Raw genomic sequence first — 23,159 nt, forward strand, 5'->3', positions numbered from 1 at the left:
TCCGCTTCCGCTTCTACCAAAGATGACGAAAACAAGAAGACTACGGATAATTCTTTTTCTTGCGTTAAACTATGTCGCAACGCGTGTGCTCGAACGTGGCGTGAAACAAGCGCCGAGCATGGACAGGCGTCAAGCGTGTGAGTGAATCGGTGCCTACATATATCCCCGCGCCAACTTCTTCTTTCTCCGCACACGCCCCTCTTCGTCGGGTTGATTCGGCAGCGGGAAGACGACTTCGTGGAAACCATATTTGACGAGAGCGCCATGGCGTCCCACCAGGATGAAGCTCGCTACAAGGCCGGCGAAGCCAAAGGCCAAGCTCAGGTGAACTGTATAGAAATATATAAATATATGAAGCTCTAGTTTTGATGAACGAGTGGTTGATGCGTTTGCAGGAGAAGACGGGTCAGATGATGGGGAAGGGCCAGCAAACAGCCGAGGCCGCCAAGGAGAAGGCCTACGAGGCCAAGGACAAGGGATCTGAGACAGCGCAATCGGCGAAGGAGCGAGCCCAGGAGGGGACGGAGAAGTCCGGAGGCTACATGCAGGAGACGGCGGAGGCGGCCAAGGAAAAGGCTTCCCGGGCAGCTCAGTCCGCCGGCGACACCGCTCAAGCCGGGAAGGAGAAAACCGGAAGCGTGTTGCAGAAAGTGAAGTCCTCGTCCTCGTCCTCACGTTGTTCGAACCAATGGCCTCCTGTTTCTCTCCTACTGTTTCTGAATCAGGTTCTTTTTGGCACAGGCTGGGGAACAGGTGAAGAGCGTGGCGGCTGGGGCTGCTCATGCTGTGAAGAGCTCGCTGGGCATGGCTGGTGGTGGCAACGAGGAGGCGGCTGCTGCTCCTCCCGGCGGCAGGGATTAGATCAGATCTGCATTTGATTTCCCATTTCGGCTGTTGCTACTGCTATCGTCGTCTTCGTTGGGTTTGGGTTTGGGTTTGGTTTTGTACTGTTCTCGGCTGGTTGCGCGGTGGTTGTGTGGGCGTCGCTTTGTTGTAGCTTTACTTCCGCCTCGTTGGTTTTGATGCCGATGGAATAATAATGGATGTCTTCTAATAATGGTTGATCTCTTCTTCTGATGAGACAGACATATTCGAGCGTGCATGCATGATTAAGACCAAGACCGTGAGATACATAGTAGGGAAAAGCATCAAAAGTCGTCCTTTTTTATTGGTCAACCATTGCAAGCAGGTGGAAGAATGCCCGAAATGCTTTGATCGATCTTAGAATTTGCATGATGATAGATTAAGCTGTGTTTTAAGAGATCAGAGTGTGAAGAGTTTGTTGGTAGCCGAGGAAGGATCGCTTCAACTTCCAAGTTCAAGCAATAGAGAGAAGACTAATGTTGGGAAACACAAAGACTCTCGAAAGATATTAAACCTAATTTTCTAACATCAAATATGGCCTCCATCTGTGATTTCAGATCCATATGTTCATTATTTTACGGGAAAGAAAATTATACACGAATGCATTAACTTAAACATTTATGTTGAGTTCCTACGGTAATCCATAATATTAGTATCACTATAATGGACTTTGGGAGATGATTAAGATTATTTAAATTTGAGGTAATAATTAAGTTGTGTATATAAATTTTAAACTTACTACAACAAAATATAAAAATTACTAATTATAATAGTAAATTAAGAGCCTCTCTCTTTTCGGAAAAAAATAATTCTTATTTTCAAAATTTTTAATAATGTTTTTTTAATCTAATCCTTGAAATATCTCTCATAATCTTGGTTATTTTTCTAAGAGGTAATATAGTTCATACATAATAGGGGTCAACCAGTCAGTCCTATTATTAATATATATTTTTTATATATCATACTTTATTTTTACATTATTTTAGTAACATAAAAAAATATATTAAAATGTGGTAATGAAAATATTATATTTTAATAATATTATGAAAATAAAAAAAATATATTTTATATACATAATATTAAAATATAATACGATTATTTTAATTATAGTTTTGCCTTCATTTTAGTTCTCAAAAGATCGAAGAGGGAAAAACCCTCGATTTACTTCTTTTTTCTGGTCTTCTGTGCATTCGTCTTCCTCGGCTGAGCAATTCAATCCAAACCGAAAGGATGCCGACCGCAATCCTTCCTTCGACCGTCGCCGTTCCCCGACCCCCCTCCACCGCCAGTCGCACGCTATCCTCCGTTCGATTCTTGTCGGGTGCCCATGAATTCCCCCTGCTCCACCCCCTCTCCGTCGATTTCTGTGCCCGCGGCCGCTCGACGCGAGAGCTCGTCATCCGCATGGGCGGCGGCCCCCGGACGTACCCCGGTGGCGTGTCCAAGTGGCAGTGGAAGCGGATGCAGGCCAAGAAGTCGAAGCAGCTGCTCAAGGCCCGCCTCTGCCGCGAGCGCCAGCTCTACGAGATGCGCAAGCGGTCCGAGCTTCGTGCGGCGGCGTCCGAGCTCGAGCGGCCCTGGGAGGTCGTCGAGCGCGCCCCCAACCTCTTCTCCGTTGCCGCTGATGAGCAGCTCAAGGTCCTCGCGGACCGCTTCCAGCGCTCCGGTGGGTTCGACATGTGGAACGACCGGGACGGCCCCCAGGTGTTCCGCTCACCCGTCGACGGGCTGCCGTCCGCCAGGTTCTTCCCTAAGGGAGTCGTGCACAGCGTGAAGCCCTATGGCCTCGCCCGGGGACCCGGCCAGGATTCGGGGGAGGATGGAGAGGAAGACTCGGAACAACCCAGGTTTGACGATTGGATCGCGAGGGGAGCGGGAGGGACCAGGAGGAGCAGGAGGAGGAGGTCAAGAAGGTCCTCGAATAGTGGAGACAATCGTGGTTCAGAGGAGGAGGACATCAATTTTAAACCCAAGAATTTGGACGAAGGAACTGATCGAGGCGATCAAAATCTGATCTTTATCTCAGAGAATTCAAGATCACCGAGGAATTCCTTTCGTCAAGAAAGTGGCACAGGGGAGGATCGGAGGGTTTCTGCACAGCGTGGTGTTGCTATTGATTCACGCGGAGAGACTGTAGCTGCTGACAACAGGCTTACTGTTAGATCAAGAAATCATGGCAACTCACAGAGGCAAAGATTTCGGCGGGGTCAGTACAGATGGAACGAGTTTGATGAAACAATTGATGATTTTAAGAACTTGAAGGTGGAGGGTGGAGAAGCTAATTCTGCTAGGCCGAATGCTAGCCCAAGAAACCATAGCAGAAACCAGGGATTTGGGGCTTGTTTTAGGGAAAATGTGGTCCAAGGCATTGATGCTGGTAATGTTGAAAGGAGTAAGATGGGGAGCAATGGAAGGCACAGCAATGGCAATAGTAGGTCCAAGTCAGAACGAGTAACCCTGCGTCCAACCACAGAATTATTCAGCAGGGAAGGTAGCCACAGCAGGAAATATCCCATGCAGAATAGAGATAATGGCTTCGGAAGGAAGGTTGAGGAATCCCGATGATGAAAATAAAACAAAAAACTAAAAGGTTAGTAGAAAGTTTCAGAAGTTGCAATCTTGAGTTACACAGTATCTTTAGATGCTACATCAGCTACTGGTCATTGTATAAATCCTTTGCTACTATATGGTTTGATAAAGTGCACAAGTTGGTTAGGAAGATTGATCATTGCAATCCTTTGGTGGAACTTCTAATCCTCATGTAAGGTGAATTAGTGAGATGGCTCGACTGATTAATTTTGATTGAGAATATGTTAGCTTTAAATGTATTCTAGTTTTATGCCCAAATGTGATGAATGGATTGAAATGTCAAAAAACTAAGGGGAAAATAGAGATTTTAGTACTTGTGCAACTGGTTAAATTATTCTCCAGGGGGGATTCTCTAAATGCTCGTCTTAGCTTTCAAAGCCTCCTTTTGCAGTTGGTTTCTGCATTCGGGATTTACATAGAGCTTTTTCTTCTGGTGCACATTAGAGGCAGTTCAATCGTATATAGAAATGAAGATCAGGAAAGTTCAATTTTGTGACTTCAACCTTTTCTTACTTCAGTGAACTCTCAGACGTTGTTGATTTCTTTTTACTATATGACCAAATTCCTTGTCGAATATATAAGTAATTGGGGAGCATACACACCCCAATATTGACATATTTTACTAATTCTAGCCAAATTTGCAAGAATACAGGCATCCTTGTTTTTCAAACTAAATGACTCCATTTGACCACATTAACATGTTGATCATTTTCAATATAATTTTTAACAAATTCTTGATTTGCCAAAGGATATCTCAGAACACATTTAGCTACTCTGACACCGGTAGTGAATCAGAGTTGGCACAGATATTGGTGAATCCTATGGCTTGGCCCTGTGAAGACTATCATAGATAGTTGTTCAGCATTCAGCAGCAATTGAATTATGAGCTTGTCAGAACTGGCAGTTAGCCGTTCAAAATGATTTCGAGAGAGATGTAAAAAGAAACCCAGAACCTGCATGCTTAGTAGAAGCATTAGCAGAACCATCACAATTTAAAAACCATCATTGTTTGGGGATGGAATTGCTGAAAATTGAGTTTTCAGTGATTGTAAGAAAGCCTCTCAAATCAGAAAATGACACTGACCTTGCAGAAGTGAGGGTGACAACTTCACCAAGGTTTCAAATATCAATTGGACCAATATATACTGACACAATATCTACTTGTCTTACCAAGCATTGAAACCCTTTATCTGGGACCAACTAATGCAAACAATTAACTCTACCTGAATCGGCACAGCAAAATTTCTATGATACTATCATGACCAAGAAGCTAGTCTTCAAAAGCATATTTAGACAATATCATATTAATAGACTAAAGATAACCAACTAATCTTCATGTTTGCTTAGAAAGATTTTCTGTGTGAAATTATCTAAAATGAGGGTTCTACTGCTTTTAAGGTCATTATGATCGCTCCTAATTCTCTTTCTTTCTTAAGAGGCACTGCACATTTGCTTCCCAAAGAAATTTTGTACCAAGTTTGTTGGTCTTCGGTGAACCCCGGCATGCAGTTGTTTTCGTACTAGTTTCTGACATTATCAGATCTACTTGTTCTTGTGATTGCTTATATCCTTGCAAGTAGGTTTGACATGGGGTTTCCATATACACTTTTTTTTTTTTTTTTTTCATCTTTTGCTTTTCTTGTTCATCATCTTTTGCTTTTCTGTTTATTACACAGTCATTGTGATTCTAGCCTGAAAATCAACTTCTCAGTCATGGCCTTGATTTCTTTGACATTGAACATGGAATCACACTTTCCATCCATTATTATAAAGTTATAACTAATATATTCAGTTTGCTACTTCGAGTTTACCAGTGTTATATGCATGTTTTCCCATAGTTATGTTTTACCATAACTAATATATTCAGTTTGCTACTTCCATCCAAATCTCTATGAGCTTGATCATTCTCTAACTTCTTGCCCATTTTGCAGCAGGAGTTTCCCCAGTTTATACAACTTGGTAATCTTTTTAAAGCTGAAATACCCTAACATACTAAATTCTTCATCTTTCAGTTCAAACTCGATGAAGTTCTCTTCAATCGATGACCACATTAAGAGGAGAAGACGATGGGGAGGCTGATCTTTGTCGATGTGAGACTCGGAAGGATAAGCCATCGTCTGTTAAGATCAATGTCTAAATTAGTTCGGGTGCATCATCTGGTCGTGTTAAAGATGTATGTGTTGACAAGTGCATTGGTGAAGGAAAACAAAATCCTGTGCAATGTAACTTGTCATTTGTTCTTCATCCCAGGAGGACATGCTGTTGGTCTCATATTGACACTTGCATTTTCATTTGAATAATGTATCTGACACTTTCAAATGCCCGATCACAGAAAAATCGGATGATTGATGAGAGGTCATAGGCCAAGTCTTTGTGAGAAATAAAACCAATGGAAAGACAACACAATCAGCAGCAATTGGATGCTGACCACCACCAAAATTAGCTAACTCTTTGAGCAACTAGGTTTTCCACCATACTCGTATGACAAAAACACCAACCACTTGCAGAATATATGAAACCAATTGTGCCCCAAACCTCGTCGATAATTTTCAACACATACCACCGTACAAACCAAAATTTGAATCTTGTCTTGCTTTTGTTGTTTTTTGTGTTTTTCTCATTCCAATCTTGCAAGTATCTTCTTGTTCATCGATTTTTGGAAAGCTCTGTTTTCGATTCCTTCAATTTTTATTGGAATACATGAGTGGTTAATACATTATTACAAAAGTGATAGATCTCTGAGCACACTGTATGTGTATGTTATCTAATACAATACAATTTTTTTATTAATTAAAAAATTATAAATATAATAGATTCAGATCATGATAATCTCTTCTCTTATGTACGTAAAACATATTGGATCATTCATTTTATGTATAGAAAGAATTTAAATTATCACAACCCTATTCATTAAAAGGACATACAATACACTCTTGTCTTCGCCAATCAAGTCCCCTTGGATACCCCAACCAAGTTGGAGTAACTCTACATCAAAATCAATGCAATGCAATGCTATGCTATCTTGAGACAGACAATTAAAAAAGTGTTGGTGGAGGATCCCCTCAAACCTTATAAAAGGAAGTACCGCAATAGTTCAGCGGACAAACGATATCATGGTTGCCAACCAAATTTGAAGTGGTTTCAAACTCACCAAAGAGAACAAACACTGGAAGCCAAATTTGAAGTGGTTTCAAACTCACCAAAGAGCACAAACACTGGAAGCCAAATTTGAAGTGGTTTCAAACTCACCAAAGAGCACAAACACTGGAAGCGTAAACCGGATGGGACACTAAACAAATATTTGTATGAATTTGCAGACGTAATAAGCAGACTCAACCCCCCGAGCCGACATATTTGGTATAGGCAACACAACACCTATTGCTAAATAACTTCCAAAAGAACATTTTATATAACTTAACAAGAGGAATCTGCAACTCAACTGCAGATTCCTCTTGTTCTGTGTATTTGTTCTGCAACTCAACTTAACAAGAGGAATCTTCCAAAAGAACATTTTATATATTTGTTCTTTTTTATATAGTTTTCACAGTTTGTAATGGGATGCGCACGCGCGCGCACACACACCTGATGCAACAGGAAAACCTGGAAATCGTAGAACATAATTCCCAACGTTTCCTTTGATTATTAGGAGAAAGCTAAGCAGTGGGGAAGATCAACATATTAACACTTCACCAGTAGAGGAATCAGAGGAATCATTTCTCTGACTGACTAAAATATATGAGCATAAAAATGAAATTTTGTTGATATGAGGAGACCTGGGTGAATGTAATTTAATACTTGAGACTTAAAACTTCCAAATCAATATGATAAAAATCTTCAACCATAGCAGCTCAAAAAAGCTTTGAAACTTATTTGCCATGTTTCTTGAGAGTAAAGGGGGGAAACAACAAACATAATGCAAGGTTGCACAACAGCGGTTTAGCCAGTCCGCAACCAGTAGATCAGGAAAAGAATTTGACCACTTGTTTTTCGACATGCGTATCAACAGGCTTAGAGTTCCTTATTAGAGAGCATAAAAAGTTTCCTTATCTGCAACAGGGTCACATAACCTTCTGCATCCTTGAAAATATTTAGAATTTCCATAAACATCATTCTGATTGCCTTTGCCCCAATACTGGAATATCCTCGTATCTCTTCTGCAAATTAAATATAGAATCAGCATCTTTATAACTAGAACTGACAACCCTACCAAGAAGGATGTCAACTCGATATCACGCATTGGTTTTGCATTTTGCTAAAATCAGATGCAAATTTTCAGTTCAAGAAAAATATCGTGCAGAATAAGCCAAACTGAAACAGATTTGTTGTTTGTGATGAACAATTGGAGAAATCTTTTCTATTACGTATGGACTCGCAAAGTGTGATAACATCGTCTATCATGTATAAACAACTCAGATTTGTATTATGCTTTCAGTAAAAGGAAACAAATTGATTTGTCATTACCTTCAAAAAGATTTAAAGAGAAGGGTAATTAGAGACCAGATTTTGGATGATGCAAATTCGGTAGTTTCAACACAATCAGAGCATTTCACATTTTCTGTCAGGCTCATAGCATAACATTTAATATAAAACAGAACAACGAGTAATTTGATCTTGTTCCGATGTGAACAGACCAAAACTATTACTCATGTGTTGCCCATGCTATCCTCAAATTCAAAGCTCAAAATTATCTTTATTTGTCATCGGAAACAACTGACAGAAACAAAGCATATTTTTCATTCGTAAGAGTAATCCACAAAATTAAAATTTCAATGGTTCTGACTGTTTGTTATCCTAGATGAAACAGCCTCCATGAGTCCGATTGGTGTTAATTGCTCATCATTAGTCCACAAAAGGCCTGATTATGCATCCATATAAAAATGTAATCAAATGTACGAATATAGTACCTATATTAGATTTAAAAAAAAAAGACATCCATAAAGCAAGGGGACTGAAGTAAATGGAAAACTAGCTGCCTTTCCTTGCTGATCTCCTATTCCCTTGAGATTTTTTGTTCTTTTTAATTATAGTTTGCAATAGATGCTGGATATTGATTATCACCTATAAAAGCAGATGTACAAAAATTTAATTAAAATCATGTTGCTCTCACGAGTTATGTATCTATCACATTTGACCAAATTTTACTTTACCACCATTGGCAAGGCTATATCATGTCCACAACTTTTCTCAAATCTATTGGTTCTTTCCCCAAGTACTGTATTTTCTCATGGATGGTCCCTCTTTCAAAGTTTACATTCAACAACTGACCCTAACACTTTGACACAAAATAAATGTACCAAAATAATTCTTTTTTCTATCGAGATATCTATGCCAACTAATTCTATCATCTCTTAAAACAAAATCATGGTAAACAAATAATTTTAATACGTCTGTAATTAGTATTTTCTCACAAAGACTTGCCATGATCTGATATCCAGAGATATGATATGCAACCACTAATAAACTTAACTTGTTTTAAAATTATAATCAATGCTTAAAACGAAATATTAGGTACCAATTATCTTTTATTAAATTAACCATCATTTTACAACTAGAAGATACAACACCATAGATTAACGTTTCCAATCCTCCTAGCTAGGATTTCTAGATTTGCCCTGTTTGACCCTCATGCATTTGGCATGTGTATGCTTTCTTATAGATACGACCAAGGACTTAAATGTCTAATAGGTAAGTTTATCACTCATCTACCAACAAATTACCTGGTGCTTCAGCAAAGGCAAACATAACTGCTTAAAGTTGAAACACGTGCAACACAACAATAACAAGACATATATTACCGACTAACATGGATCTTTTCCTGTAATTTGATTTGTTGAAGGCAATGCTTATGGATACTTGAGCATTACTAGTTTCATATATATAGAATCATAAAATATCTGCATCAGCCAAAACTATCTCATTTAAATATCTAAAGTACAACAAAAAAGAGGTTTCACATGATAAAAATTCACAAATACGAGTTCTTATCTAGCAGTATCGAGGCAGCTTTCCTTTCAATATCACCACGATAGAACACCAAAAATATACGCCAAATCCCAAGTTCAGCTGTTCAGCATACAATTTATGAGATTAAACCTTTTTTTTTTTTTTGGCTAAGCAGCAAGCCTTTCATCTACTCCTTGGCTTTCCTTTTTATTTAAAGTTATTCTTAAGGGCCGGCCACTCTTGCAAAATAACGAGAAAGAACACCACTTCAAAACATGGGAACAGCCTTAAAAGCAAATAACCAAAGAAAAAAAAAAAAAGAAAGGAAGATTCCAGTAAAGACAACCTAGCATGCACAAGGAAGAAATTTGAGTTATGATATATATTACCCCAACATTATTGTACTCCCACAGCTTGTGAACGCCGGAGTCAACCATCTGCAACCAATAACCACGTCGATAAGAAAGTCCTAACAAACTCAAAGATTTATGCTTTCGACCTCACTAATCACCGTAATTAGAAAATTGGAATAATTATCAATTGTTGCAAGCATAGTTTTTGATCAAATGGTGATCGACGACAATCGAAGGAAAGGACTCTACGAGCGGCACAAACATAAGAATGATCGACGTCCAAACAATAAAGAAGAAAAAGCTCCTAACACAAATCGCATCACTGAAGGAAGAGAAAAAGTGGGGGAAGGGGATCGGACCCGCTCTCCGACGAAGGCGCCGGCAACAACAAAGGTAACGTAGACGGAGTTGCGGCGCATCAGGACGCGGTACAGCCCCTCCCACACACTCACTGCAGCCGCCATGACTCTCGATGCTCTTGTTCGGCTCAGATCCGCCCCCGCCTTCTCTCCTCTCTCTCTGCCCAGTCCGGTTAGGGCTCGATCGCGAGGACGGAGACTCTTCTAATGTGATCCGATAACGGACCACAAACGCGGGCAGTTTTGGGCTATTTTGGGCCTCAAGTCACGTAAGCCCAAGTATTGTATCAGATCCAGACATCCAAAACAGTTTTGTCTTTCCTTTTAGTTGTGACAGATCCCGATTTAGTATTTTATAAAATATGGAAAAAAAAATAAATTAAGATAAATTTCTTACTCATCAAACTAATAGATTACGAATTAGATCGTATATTTTATTTCATGATTAATGGTCTGACTTGCTTTGATATTTCATTTGGCTTTTATAGAAAGAGCTCAAAGAATGGACACTAAATTATACATAAATCTGGCTATTTTAAATTTAAAATTGATTGGATTAAGATTCACGTAAAAGTGCAAGTTATATTTACATAGATTTAATGGATTAATTCATCTATCCAATTAGATTTTATATATTGTATTTCATAATTAATTATCTTATTTGCTTTGATATTTAGCTTTTTTATCACTTATAGAGGAACTCGAATTTGCACTAACATTATGGAACTAAATCTCTATGTTTGTGTGTCAGAGAGATATCCAACTTAATCATGAGTTAACGCTAAATTATACATAAATCTAGCTATGCAAACTTCAAATTGATTAGATCAAGATTCATACGATAACATTTGACTATAATAAAAAGTGAAGCATATATAACGGAGACCTTAAAAGTGTAGTTTTAGTAGATTTATTATATTAATATATATATGCTTCAGCTTATGTCTCTGTCCTCTAAGTATAGAAGCAACTCAATTCTCTTCAGCAAGCTAAGGGCGTAACTAAAAACTATTCCAACAATATTGTGCCTATCTTTTTTTTATTTTTGCATTAAATCTTTTTACATTCAATTTTTTTTATATGAAATCAATTGATAAATTTAATGAACTAATATTATGCTAAATGTGATCAAGGATGATCTTGCCCAGTAAAGTCAAACTCAATCTCAACCAGAGCAAGAGGCAAGAGGCAACTCATTGCATGGCTCCTCCGAATCACATCTAATGTCAACTTGAAGCAAGAGACAACTAAACCAAGTTAGCTCCACATTAGCCCTAATACATGGATGGAATCCTAGTCTTAAAATGACTCAAACCTAGTCATTGAGATCGGCAACTAATCCAAGTTAGCTTCACATTAGCGCAACACATGGCTGGATTCCTAGTCTGAAAATGACTCAAACTTAGTAATTAAGATCGGCAACTAATCTAAGTTAGCTATGTTAGGATCAAGTTGGTACTAAGAGGAGGGGTGAATTAGCGCTTTCGATAAAAAAACGTATAAACTTAAAAATGTTCGTAAGTGATTGAGGACAATGAGCAAGGAAATTAGTGAAAGATAATAATAAAAAACATGAAAGAAATAACACAGAAATAAATCACTACAGATTTATAGTAGTTCAGTTGTGACCTACATCCATTCTCGATTCCTCATCCGTTAATGCCATCGGCGTTCACTATTGGTTTTCCTTTAATAGGCGAAGACCAACCACCCTTTTATAATACTTTTTCCTTTTCACAAGTTTAGGAGACAACTCTTACAAGCCTCATACATCTCCTGAACGATCTCAAAACTAGAAAGGGAGGAGGACACTTAGCAATTTTACAACCAGAAATCTCAAGATTTTTCTTCACACTTTCATTACTTTTTCATGCAGAAAAAAGTGGGATATTTATAAGCCTCAATGGGTTCAAAAATGGAGCCAAAAAAGTCTCATCCCCAGTTTCTAGGATACTAGCGTACCACCACCATTATTGGATGATACCATCACTTGTAGACTGATACTAAGTGGTACCACCACTTAGTCTGGTGGTACTACTGCTTGATAGAGCCTCGGAGACCGGGCTCTAGTGATACCATCACTTGATAGCATTAATTATCGGTGGTACCATCGCCCAATCTGGGCAGTACCACATACTAGGAACGAGTCGACACTAGGGGGCGAGGGGTGAATTAGTGCAGCGATAAAATCATCGGTTTAAGATCTTTCGTTTTGATTAAACCCGTTTTGTAAAGATGCTTAAATTGAAAGCATACAAAGAGTATAGCAAATAAGAAAATTTGTAATTAAAGTAAATTACTCAAAACAAATGCAAACTAGAATTTATAGTGGTTCGGTCGTCGTGACCTACATCCACTCCCAATTCCTCTTTGGTCGAGACCACCAACATCCACTAACATTCTTCCTTCAATGGGCGAAGACCAACTACCCTTTTACACCCCTCTTCTCTTTTTCACAAATTTAGGAGACAACCTTTTACAAGCATACACTCATCTCTAAACAGAATTCTAAGTTTAAGCTAGAGGAGGGGATCTCTTAAGTAATTTCTACAGCATTTTCTCACTTTTAAGTTCTCTGTGTTTATGTGTTTTAACCAGGGATGAGAGGGGTATTTATAAGCCTCAAGTTGATTTAAACGGAGCCTAAAAAGGTCTCATCCCAGGTTTCCCGGGTCCTGATGGTACCATCGCTTGTAGTACTAATACTAGGCGGTACCACCACCCAAGAGACTGTGTTTTGGTAGTACCATCGCCTAGATTAGTGGTACCATCGCCTGACACTGACACTAGGCGGTACCACCACCCAATCTGACAGTACCACCGCCTGACACAGTCTTGGAGACTATGCCACATATTGGGTCATTGTTTGGGCATTTCACTTGGCCTAACACAGTCCATACATGGACCCAACTGGCCCCTAATTGGGTTGCCCCAATTTCAATCCCAATTATATGCTAACTATGAAATTTAAGGCATACACTAAGCAAATCCGGTCCGGTTAGCCTAGGTTTCTTCCTGCGAGCTTCCGGTGAACTTCCGATGATCTCTCGGCAATATTCCAGCAAACTCCCGGCAAGCTCCTGGACTTCACGATAATCTTCTTGGCGAGTTCCGACGAGCTTCTTCGGCAAGCTCCTGGACTTCTTGGTCAATTCCGACAGAACTTCCAATGAACGTCCGGACTTCTAACGAACTCTCGAACTCCCAACGAAATCTCGTTTTTGACTCCGGGACTTCATTTTGCTTTATGCCTTGATCAATATCATAGTTAATCCTACACAAATAAAACCTACTTTGATCTAGATAATTATTACAAACCTTGAATCATATTGTCTGGCATGTCATTGGTTCATCGTCGTTTTGTCCGATTCTTCAGTGCATCGTCCTTTCTTACAGCCTATTGCCCAATCGGCCAGTTGACCTCTGCAACTTCGATTTTCTTGGCACAATTTCAGCTCTTCTTAGCCTGATGCCCGAACTCATGGCCCGAAGCCTTCTGTCGATACGTCGACCGATCCTCTAGCTCGACGTCCAATCTTTTGACATGTTCCACTTCGGCCCAACATAATTCTTTCTGCTTTAATTGTCTCTCCCTGGTCGAAGCTTCCCGCTTCACTCAAAATGTAGATTAAATCATAAACACTCTTAATTGGTTTCATCATTAAAATCCGAGATTCAACACCACCGCCAAGACCACCTAGGAGGTTGAGCCCCAAGCGGTTCCATCGCCTGACGTGGCTCCAAGTGGCTGAATGAGCCATCCAATTGGCCCAATTCAGCCCTATTTTTGGCCTAATTGGTCCATATTTTAGTTAGTAGGATTTTTTTAAAAACTAACTCAAATCCAAGTCAGTTAAGGCTATAACAATTATTCTACTTGCAATCTAAGTTGTCCTGCATGTCAATGATTCAACCAAACTCTCGGTGAACTTTTGGCGAACTCCCGGCAATCTTCTGATGAGCTTTTGATGAACTCCCGGTGAACTTCCGGTGAGCTTTCACTATATTATCTAATCCTTCAGTGTATCCTCCAATTCATCCGACCCGATGCCCGATCATTGACTCCGACCCAACTCCGAATCAAGCCTCTACTATTGCAAAGAGAAAGGATTCATAAAAAAAGATTAAAATGTGCATACTAAAAATTCATGAATCAAATCCCTTTTCTTATAAATAGAAGGAAGAAGGATTCATAGGAAATGATTATTGCATGAAAGATCTAAGTATACCAAAAGGCTGAATAAAAACTCTTCTCTCATGAAGGATAAAAAATCTATGAATAGACTCTCTTCTTTGGTGAATTGCAAGAAGAAGGAACGAAGGAAATGATCTCAATTTAAAAAAGGAAACGATCTCGATTTAAAAAGAAAAATCAAGTTATGAAAAATCAAGAAATCCGAAAAATGTATAAAGGAATTCATGTATTTGGAAGATTTAACATGCCTAATTCTCTTCTAATAAAATCAAATTGTTCCTCGTTTAAAGGTTTCATAAAAATATTAGCTAATTGATATTTTGTATCAATAAAATTTAAAGATATATCATGGTTATTAACATGATCTCTAATAAAATGATGCATAATGTCAATATGTTTAGTTCTAAAGTGTTGAATAAGATTTTTTGTTAAACATATTGCACTAGTGTTATCACATTTTATAGGTATGTTTTTCACGTGAATTTCATAATTTTCTGATATGTTTTTCATCTATATAACTTGTGCACAACATGCACATGCTTTTGTATACTCAGCTTTGGTTATAGATAATGCAATCAAGTTTTGTTTCTTGGAAGACCAAGAGATAAGTGCATGACTTAAGAGTTGACATGTTCTAGATGTGCTTTTTCTATCTATTTTACAACCAGTAAAATTAGTATCGGCATAAACAATCAATTCAAGATTTTTAGTTTTTGGATACCATAATCCCAGATTAGGAGTTCCTTTTAGGTATCTAAAAATCCTTTTAATAGCTTTTAAGTGAGATTGCTTGGAATTTGATTGAAATCTAGCACATAGTCTGACACTAAACATAATATCGGGTCTATTTATTATGAGGTATAATAAACTACTTATCATACCCCTATAAGTCTTTTGATCAAAACATTCTTCATTAATATCTATATCTAATTTTGTAGAAGTACTCATTGATGTATTCATAGCCTTAGAACTATCCATATTAAATAATTTTAATAAATATAATGCATACTTAGTTTGACTAACAAAAGTTTCATCACTAAGTTGTTCGATTTGTAAATCTAAGAAAAATATTAATTCTCCCATTAAACTCATTTCGAACTCTTGGCCCATACACTTGGAAAAAGACTCACATAAAGACTCATTTGAAGAACAAAAATGATATTATCAACATAAATTTGAACTATTAAAAAATTATTTTTAAAATATTTAATAAACAATATAGTATCGATCTTGTCTTTCATATAATTATTCTTAATTAGAAATGAATTAAGTATCTCATACTAAGCCCTTGGGGTTTGTTTCAAACTATAGAGAGCCTTAGACAATTTAAACACATGAATTGAAAAAGTGGTATTCTTAAATCTGGGTGGTTGTTCAACAAAAACTTCTTCGGAAATGAAACCATTAAAAAAAGTACTTTTAACATCCATTTGAAATAACTTAAAATTATTACAACTAGCATAGGTAAGGAGAATCCTTATGGCTTCAAGTCTAGCCATAGGAGCGAAGGTTTCTTCATAATCGATATATTCTTCTTGGTTGAAACTTTTGACCACTAATCTAACATTGTTTCTAACCACAATACCAAGTTCATCTTGCTTGTTTTTAATGACCCATTTAGTACCAATTACCAAATGGTCACTAGGTCTAGGAACAAGCTTCCACACCTCATTTCTCTCAAATTAATTTAATTCCTTATGCTTTGCAAGGACCCATGAATCATCTTTTAGGATTTCATCAATACATTTAGGTTTAATTTGAGATAAAAAGGTTGTATTCGCACAAAATTTTTTAAGAGAAGAACGAGTTTGAATACCTTTTGATGTGTCTCCAATGATTAGCTCCTTAGGATGAGTATCTACATACTTCCAATCCTTAGGTAAGAATTCTTTAGAAAAAGATACATAAAAGTTGCTTGGAGAAGGAGAGTGTTCATTCAATTTTAAAGTATCAAAAATCAAAATCATCATCAAAATTATTTTTCTTAAATTTAGGAAGCTCATTAAAAATAACATGAATAGATTCCTCTATAACTAAAGTTCTTTTATTAAAGACAGAAAGATTTAGACATAGAGGAATAACCAAGCAAAATGCTTTCATCGGATTTAGTATCAAATTTTCTTAAGGCATCTTTTTTATTTAAAACAAAACATTTACACCCGAAAATTTTAAAATATGAAATATTGTGTCTTTTGTTATTCCATAATTCATAGGGAGTTTTGGAAAGTAATGGTCTTATGAGAACCCTGTTCATGACATAGCATGTCGTATTAACGACTTCGACCCAAAAATGTTTTGGTAGGCTATGATCGTTTAACATGGTTCTTGCCATTTCTTGTAAGTTCCTATTTTTTCTTTCTACTACTCTATTTTGTTATGGATTTCTTAGAGTAGAGAAATTATGATTGTATTAATTTGACTCATAAAAGTTTTAAAAATCATGATTTTAAAATTCACCACCGCGATCACTTCGAATAGAGGTAATCATAAAACCGTTTTCATTTTAAACTAATTTATAAAATTTTAAAAAATATTTAAAGCAATCACTTCTATGTGCCAAGAAGTATATTCAAGTGTATCTACTATAATCATCAACAATTACAAAGACATATTTACTGTCTCCTAAGCTTGTTATATCAATTGGTCCAAATAAATTCACATGGATCAATTGTAGTGGTCTAGAGGTGCTTATTTGAGTCTTTGTATTTGAAACTACTTTTTATTTATTTTTCTAATTGACATGCATAATAAAATTTATTTTTGACAAACTTGATGCTAGACATTTCTCTCACAAGTTCTCTAGTTGAAATTTGAGAATTAGTTTCATGCTAGCATGACTTAATCTCCTATGCCAAAGCCATGCATCATTGTTTAAAGCCGAAAAACATGTTTTCATTGTAAAAATCATCAATATCAATAGTATACATATTATTATTTTTTAAAGCAATCATAGATCATTTTTGTATGGTATTTCAATTATACAAGCATTAGATTCAAAATTTTAAGATCTCTTTCAAAAAGTTAGGATCCAAAGGTGATTACAATTCAAGAAGCAAATGACTTGAACAACTTTTCTTTTGAAAAACTCATAGGATCATTAATGACCTATGAAATGACTTGCAAGGCACATGACTAACAAGAGGACAATCTTCCAAAGAACAAGAAAGATATTACACTTAGAATAAAAAAAAGACTACTCGACCGAAAGCTCAAGTAATAATGATGACTTGGTACTCCTCACAAGAAAAATTAAAAAGTTCATGAAAAGAAACAAAACAAACTCTGTAAAATAAGAATATAAGAATAAAAATAAATTTAAAATGGACATAATAAGTTGCTATGAATGTAAAAAGCCAACTTAGGACAAATCAAGTGCATTAGAAGACGAAGAGTAAACCAATGAAGACGAAGTAATAAACTACGCACTTATAACTTTCAACAATGAGGTACGTGACTAAACTGAAACTTCTTTATCTTATAATGAATTACTTGATGCATTTTATAACTTATATAATGAACTTAAAATAGTTGGTAAGAAATATAAATAGCTAAAAAAGGATCATGCTAGACATTACTAAGAAATATAAATAACTTATATAATAAGCTTAAAATAGTAGTGTTTATGCTAGACACTACTCCACATATCATGAATGTAAGTGTGTCTAAAAAGAAATAAGATGAGGTGAACAGTGTATACCTATGGCATTGTAGGCTAGGTCACATGCAAGAGGGAAGGATTCAAAAGTTGCTAAAGGAAGGATATCTAGATCCATTCGACTATGAATCATATGCAACTTGCGAGCATTGCCTTCGTGGAAAACTGACAAACTCTCCATTTAGTGAAACTGGAGAGAGAGCCACTGAGCTGCTGGAACTTATACACAGTGATGTATGTTGACCCATGTCAACTCATGCCATTGGTGGTTACTCCTACTTCATTACCTTTACTGATGATTTCTCAAGGTATGGATATGTGTACTTAATGAAATACAAGTCTAAGGCCTTTGAGAAATTCAGAGAGTATAAGAATGAAGTGGAGAATCAGATTGGAAAGAGTATCAAGACTTTTCGATCAGATCAAGAAGGTGAGTACTTAAGTACAAAGTTTACTCAGTTCCTCAAGGATCATGGGATATTATCCCAATGGACACCTCCTTATACACCTTAGCTCAATGGTGTGTCTGAAAGGAGAAATCATACACTATTAGATATGGTACAGTCCATGATGAGTTTCGTTGACCTACCCATCTCATTTTGGGGATATGCCATAGAGACCACAACTTACCTTCTGAATAGAGTTCCAACTAAGTCGGTAGTGTCTACACCATATGAGATATGGAAAGGGAAGAAGCTTGATCTTAAGGTTATTAAGATTTGGGGCTGTCCTACCCACGTTAAAAGACACAACCCCGATAAGTTGGAATCGATGACAGAGCGGTGCAAGTTCGTGGGATACCCCAAGGAAACTTGTGGGTATTATTTCTATTATCTCGAGGACCAAAAAGTCTTTGTAGCCAAGAGAGCAGTGTTCCTTGAGAAGGAACATATTCTTAGCGAAGACAGTGGGAGCATGAAAGAGTTGAGCGAGGTTGGAGAACCTAGCTCAAGCACCACTCTACAGCCCGAGTCTGTTCAGGTACCTAACACACAAGTTCCAACTTTACGTAGATCCGGCATAGTATCTCATCCTCCTGAGAGATATATGGGACATATTAGAGGAGAGAATGTTGAGAATATTAATCCTCAAAACCAACGAGAAGGCTATTATGAGTATAGACTCCGGGAAGTGGCAAGAAGCTATGAATTCTGAGATGAATTTCATGTACTCCAATAAGGTTTGGAACCTAGTTGATGCGCTCGAAGGTATTGTACCCATTGGTTGCAAGTGGATCTTTAAGAAAAAGATCGGAGTAGATGGAAAGGTAGAGACCTATAAAGTAAGGCTAGTGGCTAAGGGGTATCGTCAAATGCAAGGTGTTAATTATAACGAAACCTTCTCACTCGTAGCAATGCTAAAATCCATCTGAATTCTATTGGCTATTGTAGCACACTATGATTATGAGATCTAACAGATGGATGTGAAAACCGCATTCCTCAATGGAAATCTCAAAGAGGAGGTGTATATGATACAACCCGAGGGATTCATATATAAGGACTGCCCAAATAAAGTGTGCAGGTTGCTTAGATCCATTTATGGACTAAAGCAAGCTTCCCGAAGTTGGAACATAAGATTTAATGAGGCAATTAGATCTTATGACTTCGTTAAGAACGAAGATGAGCCTTGTGTGTATAGGAAAGTAAGTGGGAGTGTTGTCACCTTTTTGGTGTTATATGTAGATGACATCCTGATAATTGGGAATGATGTAGGAATACTATCCACAGTAAAGGCTTGGGTATCTAGACACTTCTCCATGAAGGACTTAGGGAAAGCATCCTATATCTTGAGGATTCGGATTTATAGAGATAGATCCAAGAGGATGCTTGGCTTGTCCTAGTTCAAGTACATAGAAATCATAATCAAAATGTTTGGCATGGAAAATTTCAAGAGAGTTCTCATACCGATGAGACATGGGATATCGCTTTCTAGGAGTATGTCCCAAAAGACTCCTGAAGAAAGGGCAAACATGAATATGATACCTTATGCCTCAGCGATAGGGTCTATCATGTATGTCATGCTATGTACTAGGCCTGATATAGCGTATGCTCTGAGTGTTGCGAGCAGGTATCAAGCGGATCCAGGCTTGGAGCACTGGAAAGCAGTAAAGTGTATCCTTAAGTACTTGAGAAGGACTAAGGATCTTTTACTAGTATATGGAGGTAGTAGCCTCAAGGTTGAAAGCTACACAGACTCAAGTTTTCAGTCTGATGTCGATGATAGTAAGTCAAATTTGAGGTGTGTACACCTTGAATGAAGGAGTAGTATGCTGGAAGAGTTCCAAGTAAGATACTACTGCTGACTCGACCATAGAGGCAGAGTATATTACTGCAGTAGAGGTAGAAAAGGAGGGAGTCTTGATGGAGAAGTTCATCACAGATCTAGGAGTCGGGCCAAGTAGCGAGGAGCTAATTCCTTATATTATGACAACTACGGGGCGATTACTCAAATAAGTGAACCCGGGTCTCATCAGAAGTGTTCTAAGGAGGTTCTAGCTTATTAGAGAGATCATGATCCAAGAAGATGTAGTAGTGGAAAGAGTTTCATCCGAAGATAACATTGCAGATCCATTGACAAAGTCGTTATCTCAGATTATCTTTGAGCATCACGGGAGTCTGATGGGGATCAGACACATGTGATTGGCTTTAGGTCAAGTGGGAGATTGCTAGTCATAGGTGCCCATCAAGCCAATCACATGAGTGATGACATGTGTGACTTGACACAGAATCTTTTTTGCTTATTATATTTTAGCATTTATCACTTTATATTGTCTATTGCATATATACATATATATATTGTGATGTCCTTGGATCTGTGCAATGAGATTCAGATTGTAACGAGATCACGATAATGAGACTGATTCACCTTTAAACACTGATCCTAAATAATCCCAGTCATAGGTTACTTAAGAGGGACATCGAGATAACTGGATAGATTGGTGTGCTATATACCTGCCCATATGATGAATGCAGCTGGTCTCATAGCTGCTCGTGTGGGGACACTAGGGATATAGTACAGGTGCTCATTGGAGAATGAGTTCACTGATTGATTTGCTTACGGAATGCTGGATGGTTGATGATGCCTTATTGTCAAACAACAATTTCTTAGTCCTAGTGGTGTATCTGGTCATTAGACTTGAGACACCAAGGATGTCCTGTATGAGTGCTCCATTCTTTCATACCGGACTTATAGGTTTGGATGTCCCAGATCTAGTATAACCGGTCATTGGGAGTGGCAGTCGACCTTACGAGGGCTATTGAGTGTCGATAAAGGATCATCCACTCTCGGCGTCATGAGAGAAATATCCTATGTGTTCTTACTTAGACAAATCCCTAGCTAGGGTCATTCAGATTGAGAGAGAAAGAGTTCTGTAGAAGAATCTGATTATAGCAAGACTCGAGTAGAAACCGTATGGGTCTAACAGCACCATACCCGATATATAGTCTCTAGGATATTAGATAGATGAGGGACTATAGGTACATGGTAACTAAGGACAGACAGGTCCAATGGATTGAATTCCCCAGTATCATTTGGGGACTACGGGTTAGTGGCCTAGTACGTCCGCAATCGATGAGTTGAGTGAATTGTTATGAAGATTATAATTCACTGAGCTAGAAGGAGTTTTGACATGTATGACTCACGGCCAGCTCGATATTGGGCCTAGAGGGTCACACACATATGGTAGGCATTGCGATGAGTAGAGGTTCAGATATGAGATATCCACTAGAGCCATTGTCTTATTGGATATCCAATAAGCTCCTAAATTATTAGATTCTATGGATGAGATCCAATAAGAGCCTATAAGAGATTATTGGATAGAGATCCACTAATCTAAGAGGCTTGGATAGTTGGATGGAGATCTAATACCCAATAGGTGAGGATCCATTAGGGTTAAGTTAAGAGGGGACCTCTATAAATAGGAGGGATTCAATGGTTCATAGACTAGAGCCTTTGCTTGCCTCTCCTATTCTCCTCCCCCTCTCCATCTCAGAGCAGGCCTGGAGTTTTGAGGAGCATTGTCGCAGCCCTGTTGTGTGGATCACCACTATAGAGGAGGACGCTTGACCTCCTTTACCATCTCCTAAAGATCTGGAAGGATTCAGGGATATACGATCTCCCTGGGTAATACAATCTACTCTATACGCAGTTTTAAGTTTTGTAGATTTTTACGCACCAATCTTTGCACGACGACGAACATCTTTTTGGGAATAGGGGATTTTGTTTTTGTTCTTTTGCTGCGCATGTGATGTCGCCCCCAAGATTTCCCAACAGATCTCAGTTGAGATAATTCGTTTAGGGGATACATTGCAAGATCAAGTAGGGGAGCGACCCAAGGCAACACAAATGAAGGCACACTTGTAGTCGATATGGAGATTGGACATAATGGAGAGCTGACCTGTGGAATGGTGGGTATGAGGATCATCATCAACTCAATGCAAATCGAGTAGCGGAGTAACTTGGGTATAACTTGGCAAAGTACCCAAGCCGTATAAAGGGAGCTGGAATAGAAGATGAAATATGGAACGGAGGCACAGAGCTTTCTTTGGACAAAGGTCAAGGACATGAACTCTTGCAGAGGCAAGAGCAGGATCATGTTGTTCCATGGGTCCCCCATTCTGATAGAGCGAGCTCATTCTGCATGGTGCCAAAGATGAAGAGAGCTTCAAGGCACATGTACCTTACCTTAGAGAAGCATTTGATAGAGGAACTAAGGTAACTCAACTTACGGAGGCGAAGTTGGGTTCAAAAGGCTTTGGCACAGGGCAAGAGGACGTGAAGGCGGATACTCTTGAAGAATATGCCATAGTGCTGCCAATCAAGTTGTCATGAAGGAAGTAGTGCATAACAAAGAGTCTGCTAGTAGGGGCAAAGGCCCGGGATCCAAACAATGGTGCACTAATTTTAGCGAAGTAAGTAGACTTTGGGAGCTACTAGGCGATGGACTGTCCTAGAGTAGTGCTTCATAGTATGACCCAAGAGCGGGTGGACAAAGGTCAATTGCAAAAGAAGTGAATACAATCGAAGCTGGAAGAGACCCTATGATGTGTTGGCAGAGACCACACATGGAGGGATCACAATCTGAGTTCATCCCACAAGGATTAAAATGCAATGGAGATGTCACCAGGAGGTGACATAGTGCAGTAAATCATGGTGGAACAATTTGTAGTAATGTGATACAAACAAATCTAGTACCGTGAGGG

At 38.3% G+C, this 23,159-nt stretch overlaps 2 protein-coding genes across 2 annotated transcripts; both read left to right on the forward strand.

Annotated features, from left to right (window-relative positions):
• Positions 1-194: 194 nt before the first annotated feature.
• On the forward strand, positions 195-1,057 carry LOC135675058 (late embryogenesis abundant protein 14-like). The gene is made up of 3 exons (XM_065185319.1): positions 195-324; positions 396-650; positions 742-1,057. Exons 1-3 carry the CDS (start codon positions 265-267, stop codon positions 859-861), a joined length of 435 nt encoding a protein of 144 aa, XP_065041391.1. The 5' UTR covers positions 195-264; the 3' UTR covers positions 862-1,057.
• Positions 1,058-1,997: 940 nt separating this feature from the next.
• Positions 1,998-5,772, forward strand: LOC135674131 (uncharacterized). Its single transcript, XM_065183624.1, has 2 exons — positions 1,998-3,454; positions 5,466-5,772. Exon 1 carries the CDS (start codon positions 2,095-2,097, stop codon positions 3,427-3,429), a length of 1,335 nt encoding a protein of 444 aa, XP_065039696.1. The 5' UTR covers positions 1,998-2,094; the 3' UTR covers positions 3,430-3,454; positions 5,466-5,772.
• The last annotated feature ends 17,387 nt before the right edge of the window (positions 5,773-23,159 follow it).

Source organism: Musa acuminata, chromosome BXJ1-5, assembly GCF_036884655.1.
Source record: "Musa acuminata AAA Group cultivar baxijiao chromosome BXJ1-5, Cavendish_Baxijiao_AAA, whole genome shotgun sequence".
Classification (NCBI taxonomy): Eukaryota; Viridiplantae; Streptophyta; class Magnoliopsida; order Zingiberales; family Musaceae; genus Musa; species Musa acuminata.